Source organism: Heterodontus francisci, chromosome 5 (assembly GCF_036365525.1).
Source record: "Heterodontus francisci isolate sHetFra1 chromosome 5, sHetFra1.hap1, whole genome shotgun sequence".
Taxonomy (NCBI): domain Eukaryota; kingdom Metazoa; phylum Chordata; class Chondrichthyes; order Heterodontiformes; family Heterodontidae; genus Heterodontus; species Heterodontus francisci.
The window spans coordinates 111105272-111128985 of record NC_090375.1 but is presented as its reverse complement, the minus strand read 5'-3'; the positions used below and the strand labels follow the sequence as shown (position 1 = coordinate 111128985).

At 44.3% G+C, this 23714-nt stretch overlaps 1 protein-coding gene across 1 annotated transcript in view; it reads left to right on the top strand.

Moving 5' to 3' along the window:
- The window catches only part of ttpa (tocopherol (alpha) transfer protein), a 108350-nt gene extending 85032 nt beyond the window's left edge, over window positions 1-23318 (top strand). Inside the window, exons 4-5 of the mRNA XM_068030900.1 lie at window positions 20800-20910; window positions 21328-23318. Of these exons, the coding sequence (XP_067887001.1) occupies window positions 20800-20910; window positions 21328-21501 (285 nt within the window). The 3' untranslated portion in view covers window positions 21502-23318. The remainder of the gene's footprint in view (window positions 1-20799; window positions 20911-21327) is intronic.
- The last annotated feature ends 396 nt before the right edge of the window (window positions 23319-23714 follow it).

The following is a 23714-nucleotide window of genomic DNA, read 5'->3' as shown; positions in this document are numbered from 1 at the left end:
TAATGTGGTGAGGATGTGCCTATAGTTATCCTGCTTCCCATCCTCCTCGATCTGCTGCTCTGGAAGAGGGAGGCCTGGACCTGAAACATGTGCCAGGAACTGGCTTAGGAATCCAGGACCATTGTAATAACAAAGGGCCATAATCATGGAATAGAGGGAGAAGCATAGAAACTGACTCAACTAGTGGCAGAAGAGGACTTATGAGAGTTACCTTATGAGAGTCTACAAATATTCAGGTACCTTGTGTTGGATGTGTGCTTAATATGTAGTTCTTTTCGCACTTCATGAGCCACAGCATGTGCATTGACATTGTAGTAATACAGAGTGTACTGCTAACATACCGGCTTGCCCATGCACTTGGGAATTAGGTGAACAGTCACCAGACTACTGCTTATTCCCCCTCTGTGATCAAACTAACAGCAAAGTTCTGTGAAGATGCATTGGAAGGCAACATTGTAAATTAAATCAAATGTGAGTACACTTGGCTATTTTTCAGGCACTAACACATTTATTCCTCACTTCTCTTGGGATTTATTCACAGATGAGCTAACAGGGCCAATCCCGCGATCCTGGTAAAAAAAAAAGTACAGCCAGAATCGCTGCACTTCTACAAAACTTACATGCACATAGAGAGGGGAATTAACCTTGCTGGATTCAGTGACATCAGCTCATTATAATATTTTGTGTGTGATGCTTGCACATTTACACGAACACATGGAGTGCAATCAATGGCAGGGATGAAATGTTCCTAAATGGCTACTGTTGAATTTTTACATAATGGATTGCTTTGGCTGCATTTAGGTACAGCATTAACATCAACATAAATTTATATAGCACCTTTAACACAGGCATAATCAGTCAAAATGGATACTGAACCAAAGAAGGAGCAATTAGGAAGGATGAACAAAAGCTTGGCCAAAAGGTGAGTTTTAAGAAGGGCCTTAAAGAAAGAGAAGGAGGAGAGAGTGAGAGGGTTTAAGGAAGGAACTTCTGATGCATGGGGCCTCGACAGCTGAAGGCACGTTGCCAATGATGAGTTGAAACGAGGGAGGGATGGATGCACAAGAGGTGAGTCAGATTTCTGAGAGTGTTGTTAGGACTGGAGAAGATAGAGAGATATTTAAACATGAGAGTGAGAATTTTAAGTTGGAGGCGGTTGAGAACTGGGAGCCAATGTAGGTCAAAAAGACAGGATACAGGCAACAGTGTTTTGAGCTGAAGTTTACTGAGCGAGAGGATATGACCCTGAAGACTAAACTGTCCCCTGTGATAATGTCAGTTCGGATGTTCTGCCAAGGAGTTACAATAGAAAAGGGCAACCATATTTAGGGCAGGGCGGAACCCTCCTATGTGTCTCAGTATAAAGCAAGAAAGGCAAGAGATAGCCAATCAAGTGAATAGATCATGAAAATAGAATAGGAAGGAGGTGATGGTGTAGTGGTAATGTCACTAGATGAGTAATGCAGAGCCCAAGCTAATGTTCTGGGGATGTGGGTTCAAATCCCACCATGGCAGATGGATAAAATTTGAATTCAATTAACAAGTCTGGAATTTAAAAAGCTAGTCTAATGGTGACCATGAAACTATTGTCAATTGTTGTAAAGACCCATATGATTCACTAATCCCCTTTAAGGGGAAGGAAATCTGCTGTCCTTACCTGGTCTGGCCTACATGTGATTGCAGACCCACAGCAATGTGGTTGACTCGTAACTGCCCTCTGAAATACCCTAGCAGACATTCAGTTTATGGACAATAAATGCTGGCCTCACCAGCAATTCCCACAAATGAATTAAGAGAAAAGTTCTTCGGCCTTAAAAAGATTGCCAAGATAAGCCTGTCCATAGTTTGACAATTTGCATTAATTTTATATCCATAGTGCACAAGCAGTGTGTCCTGAACATGGTGCAATATCAGTTAAAGAGCCTAGAAAGCACTGGCATAACCACTCTCATCTTTAACATCTGCACTTTAATGTCAATAATGCTTAAGGTTAGATTTTGTGGCTTCTCTTATTATGCACAACCATTGCATCTTGTGCCACCACAACAAATGTCACCTGAAGCTATTTGCATGCTGTTTCATCATCCATGCACATATAGTGGTACATGGGCTAGGCACTCGGGTACCACTTAATATTCTTCAAATGCTAACAGCATATGATTTGTATGTTTTTAAAGAAGAAGATTTCAAACATCCATTGAGAGACAGACCAGATTGATTAATGTTATCAGATTTGCTTCTAATTTCCACCCTTCTCTCACCTTTACACGGCCCATCTCCGACACTTCCCTTCCTCGACTTCTCTATCTCCATCTCTGGTGATAGGCTGTCAACTAATATCCATTATAAGCCCACTGACTCCCACAGCTACCTCAACTACACTTCTTCACACCCTGCCTCCTGTAAGGACTCCATTCCATTCTCCCAGTTTCTCTGTCTCCGACGCATCTGCTCTGATGATGCTACCTTCCATGACAGCGCTTCTGATATGTCTTCCTTTTTCCTCAACCGAGGATTCCCCCCCCACTGTGGTTGACAGGGTCCTCAACCGTGTCCAGCCCATTTCCCGCACCTCTACCCTCACCCCTTCCCCTCCCTCCCAGAACCACAACAGGGTTCCCCTTGTCCTCATTTCCACCCCATCAGCCTCCATATCCAAAGGATCATCCTCCGCCATTTCCGCCACCTTCAGCGTGATGCCACCACCAAACGCATCTTCCCCTCCCTTCCCCTGTCAGCATTCCGAAGGGATCGTTCCCTCCGTGAAACCTGGTCCACTCCTCCATTACCCCCACCACCTCGTCCCCTTCCCATGGCACCTTCCCCTGCAATCGCAGGAGGTGTAATACCTGCCCATTACCTCCTCTCTCCTCACTATCCCAGGCCCCAAACACTCCTTTCAGGTAAAGCAGCGATTTACTTGTACTTCTTTCAATGTAGTATACTGTATTTGCTGCTCATAATGTGGTCTCCTCTTCATCTGGGAGACCAAACGCAGACTGGGTGACCACTTTGCGGAACACCTCTGCTCAGTCCACAAGCAGGACCCCGAGCTTCCGGTTGTTTGCCATTTCAACACTCCCCCCTGCTCTCATGCTCACATCTCTGGCCTGGGATTGCTGCAGTGTTCCAATGAACATCAACGCAAGCTCGAGGAACAGCATCTCATTTACCCATTAGGCACACTACAGCCTGCCGGACTGAACATTGAGTTCAGTAATTTCAGAGCATGATGGGCTTCATTTTACTTTTTTTTTTAGTTATTTTTTTCTTTTTCCTTTTTTTAATATATTTTTTGTGTTTATTATATTTTATTTCATCTTAGTTTGTTCAGTTTGCTTACCCACTGTTTTTTTTCCATGTTTGTACTTGTGGCTGTTCCATTTCAGTCTGTTAACACCCTATCTGTACTAATGCTTTGTCTTTCAACACACCATTAACATATTGTTTGCCTTTGCTCCACGACCTTCTGGTCAGCTATTCTGTGACCTTGTCCTATTTACACCTTCTCCTTTGTTATCTCTTGCCCCACCCCTGCTTTACTTGCTTCTAACCTTTTACATTTCTAATATTTGCCAGTTCTGAAGAAGGGTCACTGACCTGAAACGTTAACTCTGCTTCTCTCTCCACAGATGCTGCCAGACCTGCTGAGTATTTCCAGCATTTCTTGTTTTTATTTTAGACCAGATTGATGGCTGCTTGACCAATCAACAACAAATTGGCATGAAGTGTCAGCCCTTCAGATTGAAGCAATGGTTCGGCCACATTTGGAATACTGTGTGCAGTTCTGGTCGCCACATTACCAAAAGGATGTGGATGCTTTGGAGAGGGTGCAGAGGAGGTTCACTAGGATGTTGCCTGGTATGGAGGGCCCTAGCTATGAAGAGAGGTTGAGTAGATTAGGATTATTTTCATTAGAAAGACGGAGGTTGAGGGGGGACCTGATTGAGGTGTACAAAATCATGAGAGGTATAGACAGGGTGGATAGCAAGAAGCTTTTTCCCAGAGTGAGGGATTCAATTACTAGGGATCACGAGTTCAAAGTGAAAGGGGAAAAGTTTAGGGGGGATATGCGTGGAAAGTTCTTTACGCAGAGGGTGGTGGGTGCCTGGAATGCATTGCCAGCGGAGGTGGTAGACGCGGGCACGATAGCGTCTTTTAAGATGTATCTAGACAGATACATGAATGGGCAGGAAGTAAAGAGATACAGACCCTTAGAAAATAGGCGTCATGTTTAGATAGAGGATCTGGATCGGCGCAGGCTTGGAGGGCCGAAGGGCCTGTTCCTGTGGGGTAATTTTCTTTGTTCTTTGTTTTTTGTTCTTTGTTAGAGATCTGATGGCTTGCTGGTAGCTCCACAAGGCAAGTGTCTTTGTTAGCTTGCTGCTCCTCCTTTAAATTCACTCACTATGACAGCATATCTACCCAGCAAAAGAGTGTCTTCAATGTATTGGCATTGGTACTGCATCCTCAACTATTTCATGCAAACACCGTGAGAACCAACCTTTTGTTTTATGTATGTCCTCCTGAGCTAATATAGCAGCAACCAGAGATAAGCCAGAAGCTGAATGTTTCTCAAACATCTGTCATACACTCCTGAGCCTGCAGGCACCAGCTCAGGTACATCCAGCAGAGGGCAATCTGTAGAGAGAGAGTGAGTTAAGAGCAAGCACCTTGTGAGGCACAAAACACACATGTGCAGGAGCAAGTGGCGGAGGCAGCAGAAGAATAAAAACAGTCTGGATGTAGGGCGAGGCCCAGATGTTCATCTACCCTAATGTTCATAGTTTTGTATTTTATGGGGTCTGCCGATAGAGAGAAACTCATTAATCAGCAGAAATGTTTCGTGCAATCCTTTGATAATGTTTAGAACACCCTGCTTGAAATGCTGAAGGCTCTGTAGAAATGCTGCCCCATATCTCTGTGGTAATGAGAGAGGGAGAGGGTCTAGAAATGCTGCAGTCCATCACAGAACCTGCAGCTCTACACGTATCTTTAGGGGAGTCCCGCAAGCATACAGAACCACAACACAAACATCTGAGCAACCTTTAGGCCCATTACACTGCAGAAACCACAGTAGACAGGTGGTGCTGTCACCATGCTGGAAATTAGGTGGAGATCAATGCAGCCTGCATGCCATCAGATTTTTTGTTGGTCTTTAGGGTGGGAGGTGGAAACTCCCCTTCAAAATAGGCAGAAGCTTCATGAAGATATGGAAATAGCTGGAGGCAATGTCATGTAGATGTCAATGTGATTTTGTGATATTTCTACTGGTATTACACTAGCACGTGATTGCGCCTAAAAACTTGAACATGCATAGACATAAAGCAGTTGCTGGAAGTGCAAAGCATTTAAAGGACCATGTTGTTATCACCAGGTATATCTGCAGTGTTATTTTTGGTGTTACAAATAACTTTTAGTACCACTTTTGCATCAGTGTGAGGCGCATTTACCAGGAGCAATTGTGGCCATTTTTGAAAGCTTCCAAGCCCTTTGGACTGTGGGTGCCCACATGGGAATCCTTCCTTATTTGGCTTTACTTGGAGGAAGATGAGGAGGAAGAGTGTGAGAATGCTGTGAAAGGAACATTACATAGAAGGACTCACTAACTGAAATGCCTGTGCAGGTGAACATTCTAAAGATTGTTGGAAGAACATGCAGAGACTATGCTTCACCAGGCAGCTAGTGACAGAGTTGTGTCACATGTTCCAAGGTGACCTGCATCCAACCTCCTAGGCAAATAAGGCACTTGTTGAAATCATGACAGTTTGAACATTTTTTACTCCGACTCCTTTCAGGTTATCACAAGGGGCTTCGGTAATATAAAGCAGGGTGACTGACGTATTGAATATCTTCATCATTCTGTTGTGGCACACCAATAAAGGCCCTAAATGGAGACATAGAACAGTTGAAAGGCAGACAGAAATGTTGTCATAAAATTTGTTTATCACTGAGATGGGGTTCATTTTTGCTTTATGCAATGGTGTAAAATGGTGTAAAACAGCAGCCCATTTTACATCTCTGCCAGTTTTTATTTCTATTGAATGTGCAGAATGAATTGAGCCAATGTGAGGGAATGCCTATGAGAAATATTGGCAGAGTGTTTTCAAAATTAGAGCATTTGTAATTGTGGAAGAGAGCTACATATCAGCATATTCTTGAGTTGATGTAACCAAAGGGAAATTATGATGGCAAGCCTGATTCTACTGTGGACAAGGAACATTTCGAGGTGAAACTATTCCTTAATAGCTGTACACGCAGATGTCTGGCAGCTGGACATGGTTTATCCTGGGTGATCAGTTTCTGGAGCAGGGCTTCAACAGCCGGTTCACCCATTTGTCCTCCTCAGAAGCATCAATTTAGAGTCCTTTGGCAAGTGTAGCTTGCACAAAGAGCAATTTTATGTGAGACCTCAGCTAATCTGTACTGCAATGCTTCCCAGATATCAAAAAAAATGCTGCTGGTATGTGGGCAATGCTAGCAAGGCCACATTTATTGCTCATCCCTTGTTACCCTGCAAAGGTGGTGGTGGGCCCTCTTGAACTGCTGAAGTCCTTGTGGTAGTGGTGCTTCCACAATTATGTTAGATAGGGATTTCAAGAATGACACACTGATGATGAAGTAATGGCATTTATGTCTAATTTAGGTTGGTCAGTGTTGAAAGGGAATTTGGAGATGCTGCTGTTCCCACAACTCTGCTGTTCTTGTTTTTAGTGGTACAGGCTGCATGGGAGGGAGGGAGGTGTCAGTGGGATGATTGGCTTTTAACATTTCTTTCACATTCCTGATGCTATGATACAACCAGCAGTAATTCTGATATACTGGCATTTTTTTTAAAGGGCTACGTATTGAAACAGGTCAGCAGTTATTTTCAGAATCATTTGCATGCAGTGAGCAAGTAAGTGGTGGGCAGTATGAGATGTCCACAGGGGAGAATTTTGCTGGCTTTTTTTTTATGAGTAAGCAACAGAGAGTAGGTCTTCTCACCCCAATTTCTTTTACTGGCTGCTGGGAATACTCAAAACATGTAATACATTGGAGAACAACCAAAACCCATATATGGAGTTTTATACACATAAATTTGACATTCATTTATTATGAATGGGCAGAATTGGCAGTGGTGCCCTCAGCACCATTAATCGAAATTCAAGTGGACAGTGCAGGTCGCAATGATGTTGTGATAATTTCACCAGTCTAGTAACCCAGTAGTAATGCTCTAGGGATGTTGGTTCGAATCCCACCATGGCAGATGGTGAAATTTGAATTTAAACCATTGTTGATTGTTGTAAAAACCCACCTGGTTTGCTAATGTCCTTTAGAGAAGGAAATCTGCTGTCCTTACCTGGACTCCAGACCCATAGCAATGTGGCTGACTCTATCAAACTGCTACAAAGCCAAAGAAAAGGAATGAAACCAGATGAACAACCCAGCATCAACCTAGGCACTGGAAACGACAATTGCAAACCCAGCCCTGTTGACCCTGCGAAGTCCTCCTTCCTAACATGTGGTCGCTTGTGCCAAAATTGGGAGAGCTATCCCACAGACTATTCAAGCAACAGCCTGACATAGTCATCCTCACAGAATCATACCTTATAAACAATGTCCCTGACATCACCATCCTTGGATATGTTCTGTCCCACAAGAAGTGGTGGTATACAGTCAGGAGGGAGTTGCCAAGGGAGTCCTCAACATTGACTCCAGACCCCATGAAGTCTCATGGCATCAGGTCAAACATGGGCAAGGAAACCTTCTGCCCATTACCAAATACTGTTCCCACTCTCCTGCCCCCACCTCGGCTGATTAATCAGTGCTTCTCCATGATGAACACCAATTGGAAGAAGCACTGAGGGTAGCAAGGGCACAAATGTACTTTGGTTGGGGGACTTCAATATCCATCATCAAGAGTGGGTGGCGCAGTGGTTAGCACCGCAGCCTCATAGCTCCAGCGACCCGGGTTCAATTCTGGGTACTGCCTGTGTGGAGTTTGCAAGTTCTCCCTGTGTCTGCATGGGTTTCCTCCGGGTGCTCCGGTTTCCTCCCACTTGCCAAAGACGTGCAGGTTGATAGGTTAATTGGCCATTATGAATTGCCCCTAGTATAGGTAGGTGGTAGGGAAATATAGGGACAGGTGGGGATGTGGTAGGAATATGGGATTAGTGTAGGGTTAGTATAAATGGGTGGTTGATGGTCGGCACAGACTCGGTGGGCCGAAGGGCCTGTTTCAGTGCTGTATCTCTAAACTAAAAACTAAGAGTGGCTCGGTAGTACCACTAGTGACCGAGTCCTAAAAGACATAGCTGCTGGATTGGGCCTGTGGTAGGTGGTGAGCGAAAAACCTACTTGACCTTGTCCTCACCAGTCTATCTGTTGCAGATGCATCTGTTAGAGTCAGAGGCCTAGAGTTATACAACACAGAAACAGTCCCTTTGGCCCATTGTGTCCGTGCCGGCCATCAAGCACCTAACTATTCTAGTCCCATTTTCCAGCACTTGGCCCGTAGCCTTGTATGCTATGGCATTTCAAGTGCTCATTTAAATACTTCTTAAATGTTGTGAGGGTTCCTGCCTCTACCACCTCTTGAGGCAGTGCGTTCCAGATTCCAACCACCCTCTGGGTGAAATTTTTTTTCCGCAAATCCCCTCTAAATCTCCTGCCCCTTACCTTAAATCTATGCCCCCTGGTTATTGACCTCTCTGCTAAAGGAAAAAGTTTCTTCCTATCTTACCTATCAATGTCCCTCATAATTTTGTGTAGTTCAATCATGTCCCTCCTCAGCCTTCTCTGCTCTAAGGAAAACAACCCTAGCCTTTTCAGTCTCTCTTCATAGCTGAAATGCTCCAGCCCAGGCAACATCCTGGTGAATCTCCTCTGCACCTTCTCCAGTGCAATCACATCCTTCCTATAGTGTGATGTCTAGAACTGTACACAGTACTCCAGCTGTGGCCTAACTAGCATTTTATACAGCTCCATCATAACCTCCCTGCTCTTATATTCTATGCCTCGGCTGTTAAAGGCAAGTATTCCATATGCCTTCCTAACCACCTTATCTATCTGTGCTGCTGCCTTCAGTCATCTATGGACAAGTACACCAAGGTCCCTCTGACCTTCTGTACTTCCTAGGGTCCTACCATCCATTGTATATTCCCTTGCCTTCTTAGTCCTCCCAAAATGCATCACCTCACACTTCTCAGGATTAAATTTCATTTGCCACTGCTCCACCCATCTTACCAGCCCATCTATATCGTCCTGTAATCGAAGGCTTTCCTCCTCGCTATTTACGACACCACCAATTTTCATGTCATCTGCGAACTTACTTATCATACATCTATATCATTAATGTACACTACAAACAGCAAGGGTCCCAGCACCGATCCCTGTGGAACATCACTGGTCACAGGCTTGCACTCGCAAAAATAACCCTCGACCATTAACCTCTACCTCCTGCCACTAAGCCAATTTTGGATCCAATTTGCCAAATTGCCCTGGATCCCATGGGCTCTTACCTTCTTAACCAATCTCCCATGCGGAACTTTATCAAAAGCCTTACTGAAGTCCATGTAGACTACATCAATTGCTTTACCCTCATCTACACATCTAGTCACTGCCTCGAAAAATTCAATCAAGTTTATTAGACATGACCTCCCCCTGACAAAGCCATGCTGACTATCCCTGATTAATCCCTGCTTCTCCAAGTGGAGATTAATCCTGTCCCTCAGCATATTTTCCAACAGTTTCCCGACCACTGATGTCAGACTCACCGGCCTGTAATTACCTGGTTTATCCCTGCTACCCTTCTTGAATAATGGCACCACATTTGCTATCCTCCAGTCCTCTGATACCTCTCCTGTGACCAGAGAGGATTTGAAAATTTGTGTCAGAGCCCCTGCTATCTCCTCCCTTGCCTCACATAACAGCCTGGGATACATCTCATCTGGCCTTGGGGATTTATCCATTTTTAAGCCTGCAAAAACAGCTAATACTTCCTCCCTTTCAATGCTAATATGTTCAAGTATATCACAGTCCCCCTTCCTGATCTCTACACCTATATCATCCTTCTCCATAGTGAACACAGACGAAAAGTAATCATTTAAAGCCTCACCTATGTCCTCAGGCTCCATACAGATTGCCACTTTAGGCCCTAATGGGCCTCACTCTTGCCCTTGTTATCCTCCTGCCCTTAGTATATTTATAAAATGCCTTAGGATTTTCCTTTATCTTGCCCGCCAGTATTTTTTCATGTCCCCGCTTCGCTCTCCTAATTACTTTTTTAGTACCCCCCCCCCCACACTTTCTATCCTCCTCTAGTGCCTCTGCTGTTTTCAGTGCTCTGAATCTGCCATAAGCCTCCTTTTTTTCCCTGATCCAATCCTCTATATCCCTTGACATTCAAGGTTCCCTGGACTTGTTGGTCCTACCCTTCACCTTAATGGGTCCATGTTGGCTCTGAACCTTCAGTATTTCCTCTTTGGATGACTCCCACTGGTCTGATGTAGACTTTCCTACAAGTAGCTGCGCCCAGTCCACTTTGGCCAGATCCTGTTTTATCATATTAAAATCGGCCTTCCCCCAATTTAGTACCTTTATTTCCGGCCCGTCTTTGTCCTTTTCCATAACTACCTTAAATCTTACAGAGTTATGGTCACTATTCCCGAAATGCTTCCCCCACTGACACTTCTACCATTTGTCCAGCTTCATTCCCTAGGATTAGGTCCAGTACTGCCCCTTCTCTCGGAGGACTTTCTACGTACTGGCTCAAAAGCTCTCCTGTATACATTTTAAGAATTCCGCCCCCTTTAAGCCTTTTACACTAAGACTATCCCAGTTGATATTCGGTAAGTTGAAATCCCCGACTATTATTACCCTATTATTTTTACACCTCACTGAGATTTGCCTACATATCTGCTCCTCTATCTCTCCCTGACTGTTTGGAGGCCTATAGTACACTCCCAGCTAAGTCATTGCCCCCTTTTTGTTTTTAAGTTCTACCCATATGGCCTCATTTGAGGAACCTTCTAAGATATCATCCCTCCTGACTGCAGTAATTGACTCATTGATCAACAGTGCAATGCCACCTCCTCTTTTATCCCCTCCCCTGTCACGCCTGAAGATTCTATACCCTGGAATATTGAGCTGCCAGTCCTGCCCCTCCCTCAACCCTGTCTCTGTGGTAGCAACAATATCATAATCCCATGTGCTAATCAATGCCCTCAATTCATCTGCCTTACTGGTAAGAGTCCTTGCATTAAAATAGATGCAATCCAGCCTTGCATTTTTCACTTGTGCCTTAACAGGTCTATATTTGTTCTGCCTTCCAGACTGACTCAGTTTCTCTTCTATATTTGACTGTGCATCACCCCCTACTGTATCTCCACTCTGTATCCCATTCCGCCGCCAAATTAGTTTAAACCACCCGCCCCTCCCACCACAGCAGCACTAGCAAAACCCCAAGAAGGATGTTGGTGCCGTTCCGGTTCAGGTGCAACCTTTCCAACTTGTACAGGTCCCACCTTTGCCAGAAACAGACCCAGTGATTCAGGAAACTAAAGCTTTCCCTCCTGCACCATCTCTTCAGCCATGCATTCATCTGCTCTATCCTCTTATTCCTATACTCACTAGCACGTGGCACCGGGAGTAATCCAGAGATTACAACCTTTGAGGTCCGGCTTTTTAATCTGCTACCTAGCCCCCTAAATTCTTGTTGCAGGACCTCATCCCTCTTTTTACCTATGTCGTTGGTACCAATGTGCACCATGACCTCTGACTGCACACCCTCCCCCTTCAGAATGTCCTGCAGCCGCTCCATGACATGCTTGACCCTAGCATCAGGGAGGCAACATACCATCCTGGAGTCACGTTTGCGGCCACAGAAATGCCTATCTGTACCCCTTATGATAGAATCCCCTATCACTATAGCCCTTCCACCCCTTTTCATCCCCTGCTGTGCAGCAGAGCCATCCGTGGTGCCACGAACTTGGCTGTTGCTGCTTTCCCCTGGGAGGCCATCCTCCCCCAACTATATCCAAAGTGGTATATCTATTTGAGAGGCGTATGGCCACAGGGGACTCCTGCACTACCTGCCAATGCCTACTACTCTGCTTGGTGGTCACCCATCCCTTTTCTGCCTGTGCAGCCATTACCTGCGGTGTGACCACCTCGCTAAACATGTTATCCACGACATCCTCAGTATCGCGGATGCTCCACAGTGAATCCACCCGCAGCTCCAACTCTGTAATACGGGTTGCCAGTAGCTGCAGCTGGACACACTTCCTGCACACCTGATCGTCAGGGACACTGGAAGCGTCCCTGATTTCCCACATAGCGCAGGAGGAGCATCTCACGGGTGCAAGCTCTCCTGCTATGACATACCTTTAGATTAATTAGTGACTCCCTTTAAAAAATACTACTTACACTAGGGGCCTTGTTCTACTCCAAACACTACCCACTACAATCTAAATTACACTAATTTAAAAAAACACACTTTAGTAGTACTCACTTTATCACTTGAGGTTTTTTTTTAAAAGACAACTTTCCCCTTATTTTTTAAGCTGTTTAAATTGACTAACAGCTGTTACTTACCCAACCAATCACCTTGCAGATTTCCCATGATGTCACTGTAAGTCTATTTTTTCCTCTTTCGAGTCTCAGCGTTGATGACTGTATTGATAGGAGTGACCATCCTTGCGGAGACTAAGTTCCATCTTTGCATTGAGGGTACCCACCATCGTGTTGTGTGGCACTACCACCGTGCTAGATGGGATAGATTTCAAACAGATCCAGCAACTCAAAACTGGGCATCCATGAGGCACTGTGGGCCATCAGCAGCAGCAGAACGGTATTCAACCACAATCTGTAACCTCATGGCCCGATCCCCCACTCTACCATTGCTATCAAGCCAGTAGACCAGCCCTGGTTCAATGAAAAGTGTAGGAGGGCATGCCAGGAGCAGCACCAGGCATACCTCAAAGTGAGGTGTCAGCCTGGTGGAGCTACATCACATGACTACTTGCATACCAAACAGCAGAAGCAGCATGCAATAGACAGAGCTAAGCAATCCCACAACCAGTGGATCAGATCTAAGTTTTGCAGTCCTGCCACATCTAGTCATGAATGGTGGTGGACAATTAAACAACTAACAAGAGGAGGAGGCTCCACAAATATCCCCATCCTCAATGATGTGGGAGCCCACCGCATCATTGCAAAAGAGAAGGCTGAAGCATTTGCATCCATCTTCAGCCAGTGATGCCGAGTTGATGATCCATCTCAACCTCCTCCTGAGGTCCCAGCATCACAGATGCCAGTCTTCAGCCTATCCAATTCACTTCAAGTGATATCAACAAATGGCTGAAGGCACTGGATACTACAAAGGCTATGGGCCCTGACAATATTCCGGCAATAGTACTGAAGACTTGTGCTCCAGAACTTGCTGCACCCCTAGCCAATCTGTTCCAGTACAACTACAACGCTGTCATCTACCCGATGATGTGGATAATTGCCCAGGTATGTCCTGTGCACAAAAAGCAGGACAAATGCAATCTTGCCCATTACCGCCCTATCAGTCTACTCTCGATCATCAGCAAAGTGATGGAAGGGGCCTTCAACAGTGCTATCAAGTGGCACTTGCTCAGGTGAGGTGAGAATGACTGCCCTTAACATCAAGGCAGCATTTGACCGAGTATGATGTCAAGGAGCCCTAGCAAAACTGGAGTCAATGGGAATAAGGGAGAAAACTCTGTGCCAGTGGGTGTCATACCTGGCGCAAAGGAAGATGGTCGTGGTTGTTGGAGATCAATCATCTCAAACCCAGGACATCACTGCAGGAGTTTCTCAGGCGACTGGCCTAGGCCTAACCATCTTCAGCTGCTTCATCAATGACCTTCCTTCAATCATAAAGGTCAGAAGTGGGGATGTTCGCTGATGATTGCACAATGTTCAGCATCATTCGCGACTCCTCAGATACTGAAGCAGCCCATGTCCGTATGCAGCAAGACCTGGACAATATCCAGGCTTGGGCTGATAAGTGGCAAGTAACAATCGCACCACACAAGTGCCAGGCAATGACCATCTCCAACTCTAACCTTCTCCCCTTGACATTCAATGGCATTACCATCACTGAATCCCCCACTATCAACATCCTAGGGGTTATCATTGACCAGAAACTGAACTGGAGTAGCCACATAAATGCTGTAGCTACAAGAGCAGGTTAGAGGCTAGGAATTCTGTGATGAGTAACTCACTTCCTGACTCCCGAAAGCCTGTCCACCATCTACAAGGCACAAGCCGGAATGTGATGGAATACTCCCCATTTGCCTGGATGAGTGCAGCCCCAACAACACTCAAGAAGCTCAACACCATCCAGGACAAAGCAGCCCGCTTGATTGGCACCCCATCCACCACCTTCAATATTCACTCCTTCAACCACCAATACACAGTGACAGCAGTGTGTACCATCTACAAAATGCACTGTAGCAACTCATCAAGGCTCTTTCAACAGCACCTTTCAAACCCGTGACCACTACCACCTAGAAGAACAAGGGCAGCAGATATATGGAAACAGCACCAAGCAAGTTACCCTCCAAGCGATATACCATTCTGACTTGGAACTATATCGCCGTTTCTTCACTGTCATTAGGTCAAAATCCTGGAACTCCCTTCCTAACAGCACTGTTGGTATACCTACACTCCAAAGACTGCAGCAGTTCAAGAAGGCAGCTCACCATCATCTTCTCAAGGGCAATTAGGGATGAGCAATAAATGCTGGCCTGGCCAGCGACACCCACATCCCATGAACGAATAAAAAAAATTATGATGCAGATTGCTCATCAGTGTAAATTGTATAGAATGACTTTACCTGTTCTGGATGTCAATTGGACAATATTGTGAACAGTAGTTTAAATACTGAGAAAGTCCCATTCTTTTTTTCCAAGTAATTGTTATCGGATTATTATCTGATAAGTTTTCACAATAGATGAAGTTGAATTTCAACACCCAAAGTGTATTGTGTCACAATGCCGTTAGCTGTCCGATGTGTTTGTGTGTACCAGCTGTACAGTTCAATAACATCACCAATATACAGCCTGTAATAGTATATAAAGTTATATAATGTGATATACAGTACAATGTTAAGATTGCTGTGCATGTGCAATGTGTCATCAAGATTGAGGAGAAACCCAGAGTGCCCAGCCATGAGTTACTGGTAAAATTTGACAAGTGAGATAATGTTAGTGCATTTCACTTTTGTTGCCAGCTTGGTTATATTACAGACACGAGTGACATAGCCAGTATGTGTTCAGTTATGGCCATTATTAAGGCTGTAGACTTATGAACATATGAGCAATGATAGACAGAAAATGACCCTCTGGTCTGTCCAACCTGTCCCACTCAATGGTGATTCCTTGTGCATCACAATACCTACACTCTCCACCCCAAAACTATGGGCTGAATTTTCCCAATCCCATGGTGGCAGGCATGGAGGCTGAGGGAGCCAGGAAAATAGGGGAGAGCTGTGATGGTATAGCTCCCTGATGCATTCCTGCTGATGGGAACTTTTCCGGGGCAGGCTGGTACTCGGATCGGTTGCCTGCTCCACAGAGGTGGGCAGCTAATTAAGATGTTTAAGGCCCCATTAGGAGTGATTTTGCAGCTTTGCTGGCATTTTTCTGCTGGAAGATTGGCTCACCAGCTCGTGCCAAGGCTGCCAACTCACTGGAGGCGGTCTCCCTGCGGCAGGCCGGGAAGGGCCATCGGAGCCAGAAGCTCCATGCCCCAAAGAGGGGGCCGCAGACAGGAATTGCTGCAGCCACAGCCCAAAAGATTACTCCAGAGGGATTTCCCCTCTGCTCCGAGGGACCTAGCAGCTTCGCTTCTCATAATTTTTACCTTAGATCCACGCCTCCAAGGGTGTCAACATGTTGCGAGCCTTCCTGGTCCCCGACATGCTTCAGCAGTGCCCACCTCTCCCTGTGGCACTGCCAAGGCTCCAGAGCTACATGCTCTTTGATTGGGCTGGCAGCATCAAGAGCCTGCTCGCTGTCCTTAATTGAACGGCTAAAAGGCCATCATTTAGGAGGTTGCCTCAAGGAAAATTGTGCCATTGGGTGTGCTGCCAGCAAGTATAACCTTGGGAAGACCACATTTGGGCCCAAAGTAGAGGTCCCAAAGCCCGCAGGAAAATCTAACTCTATGCGATCTCCTGGCAGAGACAAAAATATAGGCCAATTTGGAAAGAAAAGCTCTGATATCTTCCTCCCTAGCTCTCTCTTAGCAATCAAAACTAATTCGAGAGATCATTCTGGCCCTGTAAATTCTATCCAGTACTTACCATTTGTAAGTGGGGATCTCCATCCAAGCCAAAAACAGATCCAGCTCTCACTTGAAAGATTTCAGTGAATTAGCATTCAGCACAGCAGCTGACAGCCCGTTCCAGAGGTGCACTGTCCTTTGGGAAAAGAACCATCTCTAGCCTCTAGGTTGACATCTAACCTAGATGTGGCCTTATGCAACTTAAATTTGTGATCCCCACTTCATCTAACTTATTCAATTGGAACAAATTATCTACTCACACACTATCTATTCCCTTCATAGTCAATTCACCCCTAAGTCTATGCTTCTCTAAAGTGTAAAGTACCAGCTCTTTTAGTCTATCTTGTTAACTAAGATGCCTGCCTCCACTAGAAGCAGTGTTGAAATAGCTGTTACAGCTGGTAAGAGGTGTGGATGGTTCCCACTGTTCATCTCCCAACTGAATACAGCGAGTGTTTTTGTTCCTAGGGTTTTAACACTTTTTGTTTTATTTGTCAGATAAACAGACAGGGCCACGTTTTCTTGTAGATTTAAAACAGAAGATTATCTATTTATTGAACAAAATTCATTCCTGAAATGGTCGCAACCGCACCCACACATGCACTCACTTGCACGCATGCGCACACACACACACTCAAGAATAGATAGATAGAAAGAAAAAGGATAAGCTTAGAAGAGTAAGAGATGATTTGATTGAAACATATAAGATCCTGAGGGGCCTTGACAGGATGGATGTGGAAAGGATGTTTCCTTTTATTGGAGAATCTAGAACTAGGGGTCGCTATTTAAAAATAAGGGGTCGCCCATTTAAGACAGAGATGAGGGTCGTGATCCTTTGGAACGCTCTTCCTCAAATGGCAGTGGAAGCAGAGTCTTTGAATATTTTTAAGGCAGAGGTAGATAGATTCTTGATAAGGAAGGTGGTGAAAGGTTATCGGGGGTAGGCGGAAATGTGGAATTAAGGCTACAATTAGATCAGCCATGATCTTGTTGAATGGCCAAGCAGGCTCAAGGGGCCGAGGGGCCTACCCCTGCTCTTAATTCGTATTTGTATGTAAGTGGTTTGAAGTGAGGTAGGTGTTCGGAGTTCACGGTAAACCTGTTAAATCTTCTCGGAGGACATTTTTCTCTTTTAAAGTTGCAAGCCTGGGTGTTGAAAGTTTTCTGATGGTTGAGACTTCATTCTGGAGATGGTGGTCACTTTTAGTTCTCTTATGCACCAAGTTGAAGGGTAGAATTTGCAGCAGGGCTCCTTTTTTGATTTTTGCTGGATCTCTCAGCTCTCGGCTGGACAGGCTTTTGTGATGTTGTTGTGATCTTTCCCCTCTCCAGAGAGATACTTTTTAAGGTAATAAATCTCTCACAAGTTACCTCTGTTTGGAGATGCATAGCCCCCTCCCTAAGGTGACCAGCAATGGCCCAGGATTTGGCCACTTCACACCTTCTTTGTTTCAGAAGAACCCATTCAATTCAAAAATGTTTCCTGATAGATTCAGGATGGGTGTAATTGACACCTCTTAGCCTTAACAGATAGTAAGACAGTTTGAATATACGAGGCCAGGTTGTTTGACCTTCGGTGGCTATTTTGCAGCACATTGTCCACTTTTTTTTAAAAAGGAAAAGTCAATTTTATAACTCTTCAGTTTGGGTTCTGCATTTTCATCGCTGCACTCCCCTGAAATTACCCCTGAAATAATCAAGAGTGCTAAGCCTGCTATACTCTCAGCACCCTATGAACTGCTTTGCCTGTGCTGGGATGAGGGAGCAGTACCACAGGACATGCACGATGCCAATATCATCACCCTCTATAAAAACAAAGGTGACCGCGGTGACTGCAACAACTACCGTGGAATCTCCCTGCTCAGCATAGTGGGGAAAGTCTTTGCTCGAGTCACTTTAAACGGGCTCCAGAAGCTGGCCGAGCGTGTCTACCCTGAGGCACAGTGTGGCTTTCGAGCAGAGAGATCGACCATTGACATGCTGTTCTCCCTTTGTCAGCTACAGGAGAAATGCCGCGAACAACAGATGCTCCTCTACATTGCTTTCATTGATCTCACCAAAGCCTTTGACCTCGTCAGCAGACGTGGTCTCTTCAGACTACTAGCAAAGATCGGATGTCCACCAAAGCTACTAAGTATCATCACCTCATTCCATGAAAATATGAAAGGCACAATTCAGCATAGCGGCACCTCATCAGACCCCTTTCCTATCCTGAGTGGCGTGAAACAGGGCTGTGTTCTCGCACCCACACTGTTTGGGATTTTCTTCTACCTGCTGCTCTCACATGCGTTCAAGTCTTCAGAAGAAGGAATTTTCCTCCACACAAGATCAGGTGGCAGGTTGTTCAACCTTTCCCGTCTAAGAGCGAAGACCAAAGTACGGAAAGTCCTCATCAGGGAACGCCTCTTGGCTGACGATGCTGCATTAACATCTCACACTGAAGAGTGTCTGCAGAGTCTCATCAACAGGATTGCGGCTGCCTGCAACGGATTTGGCCTAACCATCAGCCTCAAGAAAATGAACATCATGGGACAGGACGTCATAAATGCTCCATCCATCAATATCGGCGACCACACTCTGGAAGTGGTTCAAGAGTTCACCTACCTAGGCTCAACTATCACCAGTAACCTGTCTCTCGATGCAGAAGTCAATAAGCGCATGGGATTGGCTTCCACTGCTATGTCCAGACTGACCAAGAGAATGTGGGAAAATGGCGCACTGACACGGAACACAAAAGTCCGTGTGTATCAAGCCTGTGTCCTCAGTACCTTGCTCTACGGCAGTGAGGCCTGGACAATGTATGTCAGCCAAGAGTGACGTCTCAACTCATTCCATCTTCGCTGCCTCCGGAGAATCCTTGGCATCAGGTGGCAGGACCATATCTCCAACACAGAAGTCCTCAAGGCAGCCAACATCCCCAGCTTATACACCCTACTGAGTCAGTGGCGCTTGAGATGGCTTGGCCATGTGAGCCACATGGAAAATGGCAGGATCCTCAAGGACACATTGTACAGCGAGCTCGCCACTGGTATCAGACCCACCGGCCGTTCATGTCTCTGCTTTAAAGATGTCTGCAAACGCGACATGAAGTCCTGTGACATTGATCACAAGTCGTGGGAGTCAGTTGCCAGCGATCGCCAGAGCTGGCGGGCAGCCATAAAGGCGGGGCTAAAGTGTGGCGAGTCGAAGAGACTTAGCAGTTGGCAGGAAAAAAGACAGAAGCGCAAGAGGAGAGCCAACTGCGAAACAGCCCTGACAACCAATTTTATCTGCAGCACCTGTGGAAGAGTCTGTCACTCCAGTATTGGCCTTTATAGCCACTTCAGGCGCTGTTCCACAAACCACTGACCACCTGCAGGCGCTTCCCCACTGTCTGTCGAGACAAGGAGGCCAAAGAAGAAGACTCCTTGTGAGTGTGAAATAGCCCAAATTAATTTCACATGGGGGGCAGAGTTTCTGCTTTGGACGGAATTGTGAAATTGAATGCAAATTGGACTTAAAATTTTGTTGGCTAGGTTACAGTTCAAGCTTCCATTAAAATTCCTTTGCATAATCCCAAACATAAAACCTTCCATGAACCAGTGCAAACAGTCAGCATAATAGAACTTAATTGTTTATTTTTTTCCCTTTGCATTGAGAAATATTCATTGATGTAAAGTGTAACCTGGTGCAGTTTTATTAATCCAGCTGAAAATGGGGTTATCACAAAAAATATGCATTTTTATTAACCGTTTAGTCCTCCACCTGTTTTTAATTCATTGAAAACGACTTTAAAAATATATTGAATCATTTACTAGTTTCATTGGTGTACACTAAGCAGTTTCTTAGTAAACTGATATTTTAATTTGCACCTAAGAAATCAAGCACAGTTTGAAAAGCCTTTCTGAAGCAGAGGAATCAGTGGAAATTCACCATCCTAATTATTCTAAATGTAGTTTTACCCAGTTTTGTGAGCAGGACTGGCTTTGGGCAAAATGATTTTTAATCAGCACTAAATATCGCGGAAACTCCATTTACATTTGAGTTTTCATGATTTTTTGAGCAGGTTCGGTCGATTTCACTCATTACACTGATAAAGTTGGCGTAACCTAGCAGAAATTCTCCTCCAGGATACTTACAGGCAGCAGAGGAGACTTTAATTCTGGCAGATTACATTGAATTCAGACCCAGGTCCTAGAAATAAATGGATATTTTGCTAATAGGCTGGCCTAGAAATTGTTTTTTGCCGGTCTGGTGTTCGATCTCATGGACAAGAAGAGCTTGGAGAGGGCATGAAGGGATAGAGGAGGGAAACTAGAGAAAGGTACAAAGCCAAGACAAGAAGCAAGAAAACATGATCAGGATCTTATCTGATCATTCATTTCTAAACAAGAGTTGATCTGTTGAAAAAGCGCAATGTTACGATTGTGTAAAATTATACCTTCAGAAGATGGCATTTTATTAAAATGTAGATAGGCATCAACATGAAATATAATGAGTACCATTTCCTCTCATTCTCAGGACTCCTTTCCACTGAAGGTCCGAGGCATCCACATGATAAATGAGCCTGTACTGTTTGATTCAGTCTTTGCCATAATTAAACCATTCCTGTCAGAAAAAATCAGAGAACGGGTGAGTAACCCTTTACATTTCATTTTTATTATAATTGCGATGAAAATAATGCTTGTACTTTAGTTGAAACAGAAACACATCAACCAGCTTTGTTGGAAATACATTTAAGCCAAGTTATAGCTGACTTGGGAAAGTTTTTGCTTGTGCTAAGTGCCAAGTGATCATTTCACTTCTCAGCATGAATGCAAAAAAGGTTACTGTTTTATTCCACACCATTATCATACAGATTAATAAAAAGTAACAGAAATAAACCATAATGGTAAGAACTAGTCAAGAGCACCAAATTATCTTTATTAGGTGGTTAGATTTCAAGTACAAAATTGTTGATTATACACAAAAAATGATACTTTTTGAAAACTGGCAAGAGAGAAATTGAAGAGCCTGTAATTTAAATTGAATGTTTTGTGCCCATTTCAGATTCACATGCATGGAAACAATTACCAGCACAACCTTTGTAAGCACTTTCCAGTTCATATTCTTCCCCCTGAATATGGTGGCCAAGGACCTGCTTATGAGGAACTCTGTCAGGAGTGGACCAAATTTGTGCTGCAGTCTGAGAAAGATCTTCTTGAACTTTCACTTGTTACTTGATACCTTGTGGCACAGAGTCTGCTTCTGAAGAACACTACATTGATTGTGTTATATCAATGTAACAGAACTGCTAAAAAAAGGACTATGTTTTATGGAACCACCATGTGTCTAATTATGCACTATTATGTAGTATTAGTAGAAATTCCTTTTAAAAGATATCAAATATTGAACAAAATATGGGTTCATTTGATATTGAAGATTACTGTAGATTAAGAGTATTTTACTATGTATTTTGGTTTCTAACTAAATTGTCTTAAATTTTAATAGTTAAACTTTAGGAACTGAAGCCTTCAGCTGTGTTCTAACTAATTTGTTCATTCAATTTTAATAGTTACAACTGTTAGAATGGAAACTTTTAACCATGTGTAGAAAACATATTGAAAACCTGTTGTAAAGGGCTGTTCATTTCCTTTAATTTTAATTGTCGTATAAAATACGTGAGGTAGCCATACCCAACAATATTTTGCAAAAAAAACTACAAAATTCATGGATTATAAGCAACAAAGAACAGTAAATTCTACAAGATTCCATTGTTACCAAGAAACCCTGTTTTCTGGGATCTCAGATCAAATATGAAGGTAAAGTACTTGATTTCTTTTGAACTGTGAGGTGCTAACTGGGAGTGCCACATATTGGTTACATTGACCAGTTCTCAGAACTGTGCTGTGTTGAGCAGGATTCCATGCTGGCTGCCTCATCTTGAAAAATGTACACCATAATGCCTGACAAATGAAGCAACGTGACTTAAAAAAAGACCAGGTCCCAATTTTAACTGTGAGTAGTTTTAAGTAGATGAGCAGCGGTGTGTTAGAAACTCACTCACCTGCTGCTCTAGAAGTGATGCTTGGGGTATTTTAACTCCTGGGCCTCATTTAGTAATCTAGGAGCAGGAATAGGCCACTCAGCCCCTCGAGCCTGTTCTATCATTCAGTCAGACAATGGCTGATCTGTACCTGAACTCCATTTGTCTGCCTCGAATTGTGGCTCTTGATATCTTGACCTAACAAAAATCTATCAATCTCAGTCTTTAAAATTTCTATTGACCCTGCATCTGCAGCCAACTGGGAGGGAGATTTAAATCACTCTGGCTGACTACCTAAGTGTTCCAGGTGGAAAATCGGTGGGATTCATCAGAAATTTTCCTGGCCCAGTGTCCAGCTGCTGACAGCATGTCAGTGGTGTGATCACGTGGCAGGTTGTTCTGCAATTGGTGGGGGCTCCGAGGAGGAGAAATTGAGGCAGCAGTGGTCTAAGTTTTCCTTGTTGTGTCCAGGGGAACACTCCTGCTTCTTGTGGTCCCACAAGCAAAGTTTAAAAAAAAATTAAAAACCTTCCTTTTTGGGCCACTCCTGAACCCGATCCACTTCTGCACAGGGTTGCTTTGGCAGGAAACACTGCCATTTCCCACTTAGGTTACCTAATAGAAATTGCAGTTGAGTCTCAGTGCCAACATCGGGCTTTGAAATGTGTATGTTAGAAAGGAAACCGCTGGTTTTGGGAGGGTGACCTTGTCGCCTGCTAACTGGAAGGTCAACTCCTGATGGCTGTAGGATGGGTAAGTGGCCTAAGTAATTTTAAATGCTCTTTAAAGGGTGCTATTTAAAGGAATATCAACTACTTTCAGGTTAGTTGCTGATTGATTTTAAATGCTTAAAATTCTGACCTCCGCTGGGCAAGTAGGGTTAAGTTCGTTTGAATGTATTCATATTAAGCCAGAAATAGTCTGACTACATAGAAGTGGAGTAAGTGCAAAATTGAATGAAGTGATGTTCAATAAAATATAAAAAGGAAGAACTTACATTTATATAATGCTATTCGTGACCATCAGAAGTGTTTTACATGCAATGAAGTACTTTTTGAAGTGTAGTCACTGTTGTAAAGCAGGAAACAGCAGCCAGTCTGTGCACAGCAAACTCCCACAAACAATAATGTGATAATGATCAGAAAATCTGTTTTTGTGATGCTGATTGAGTGATAAATATTGGCCAGGACACAGGGTATACCCTGCTCTTCTTCAAATCAAAATAATGCTATAGGATCTTTTACATCCACCAGAGTAGGCAGATGGGGCCTCAGCTTAACATTTCATCTTAAAGCTGGCACCTCCAGCAGTGCAGCAAACCGTCAGTACTGCACTGGAGTGTCAGCCTTGATATTTTGCTCAAGTCCTGGAGTGGGACTTGAACCCAGAGGTGAGAGTGCTACCAACTGAG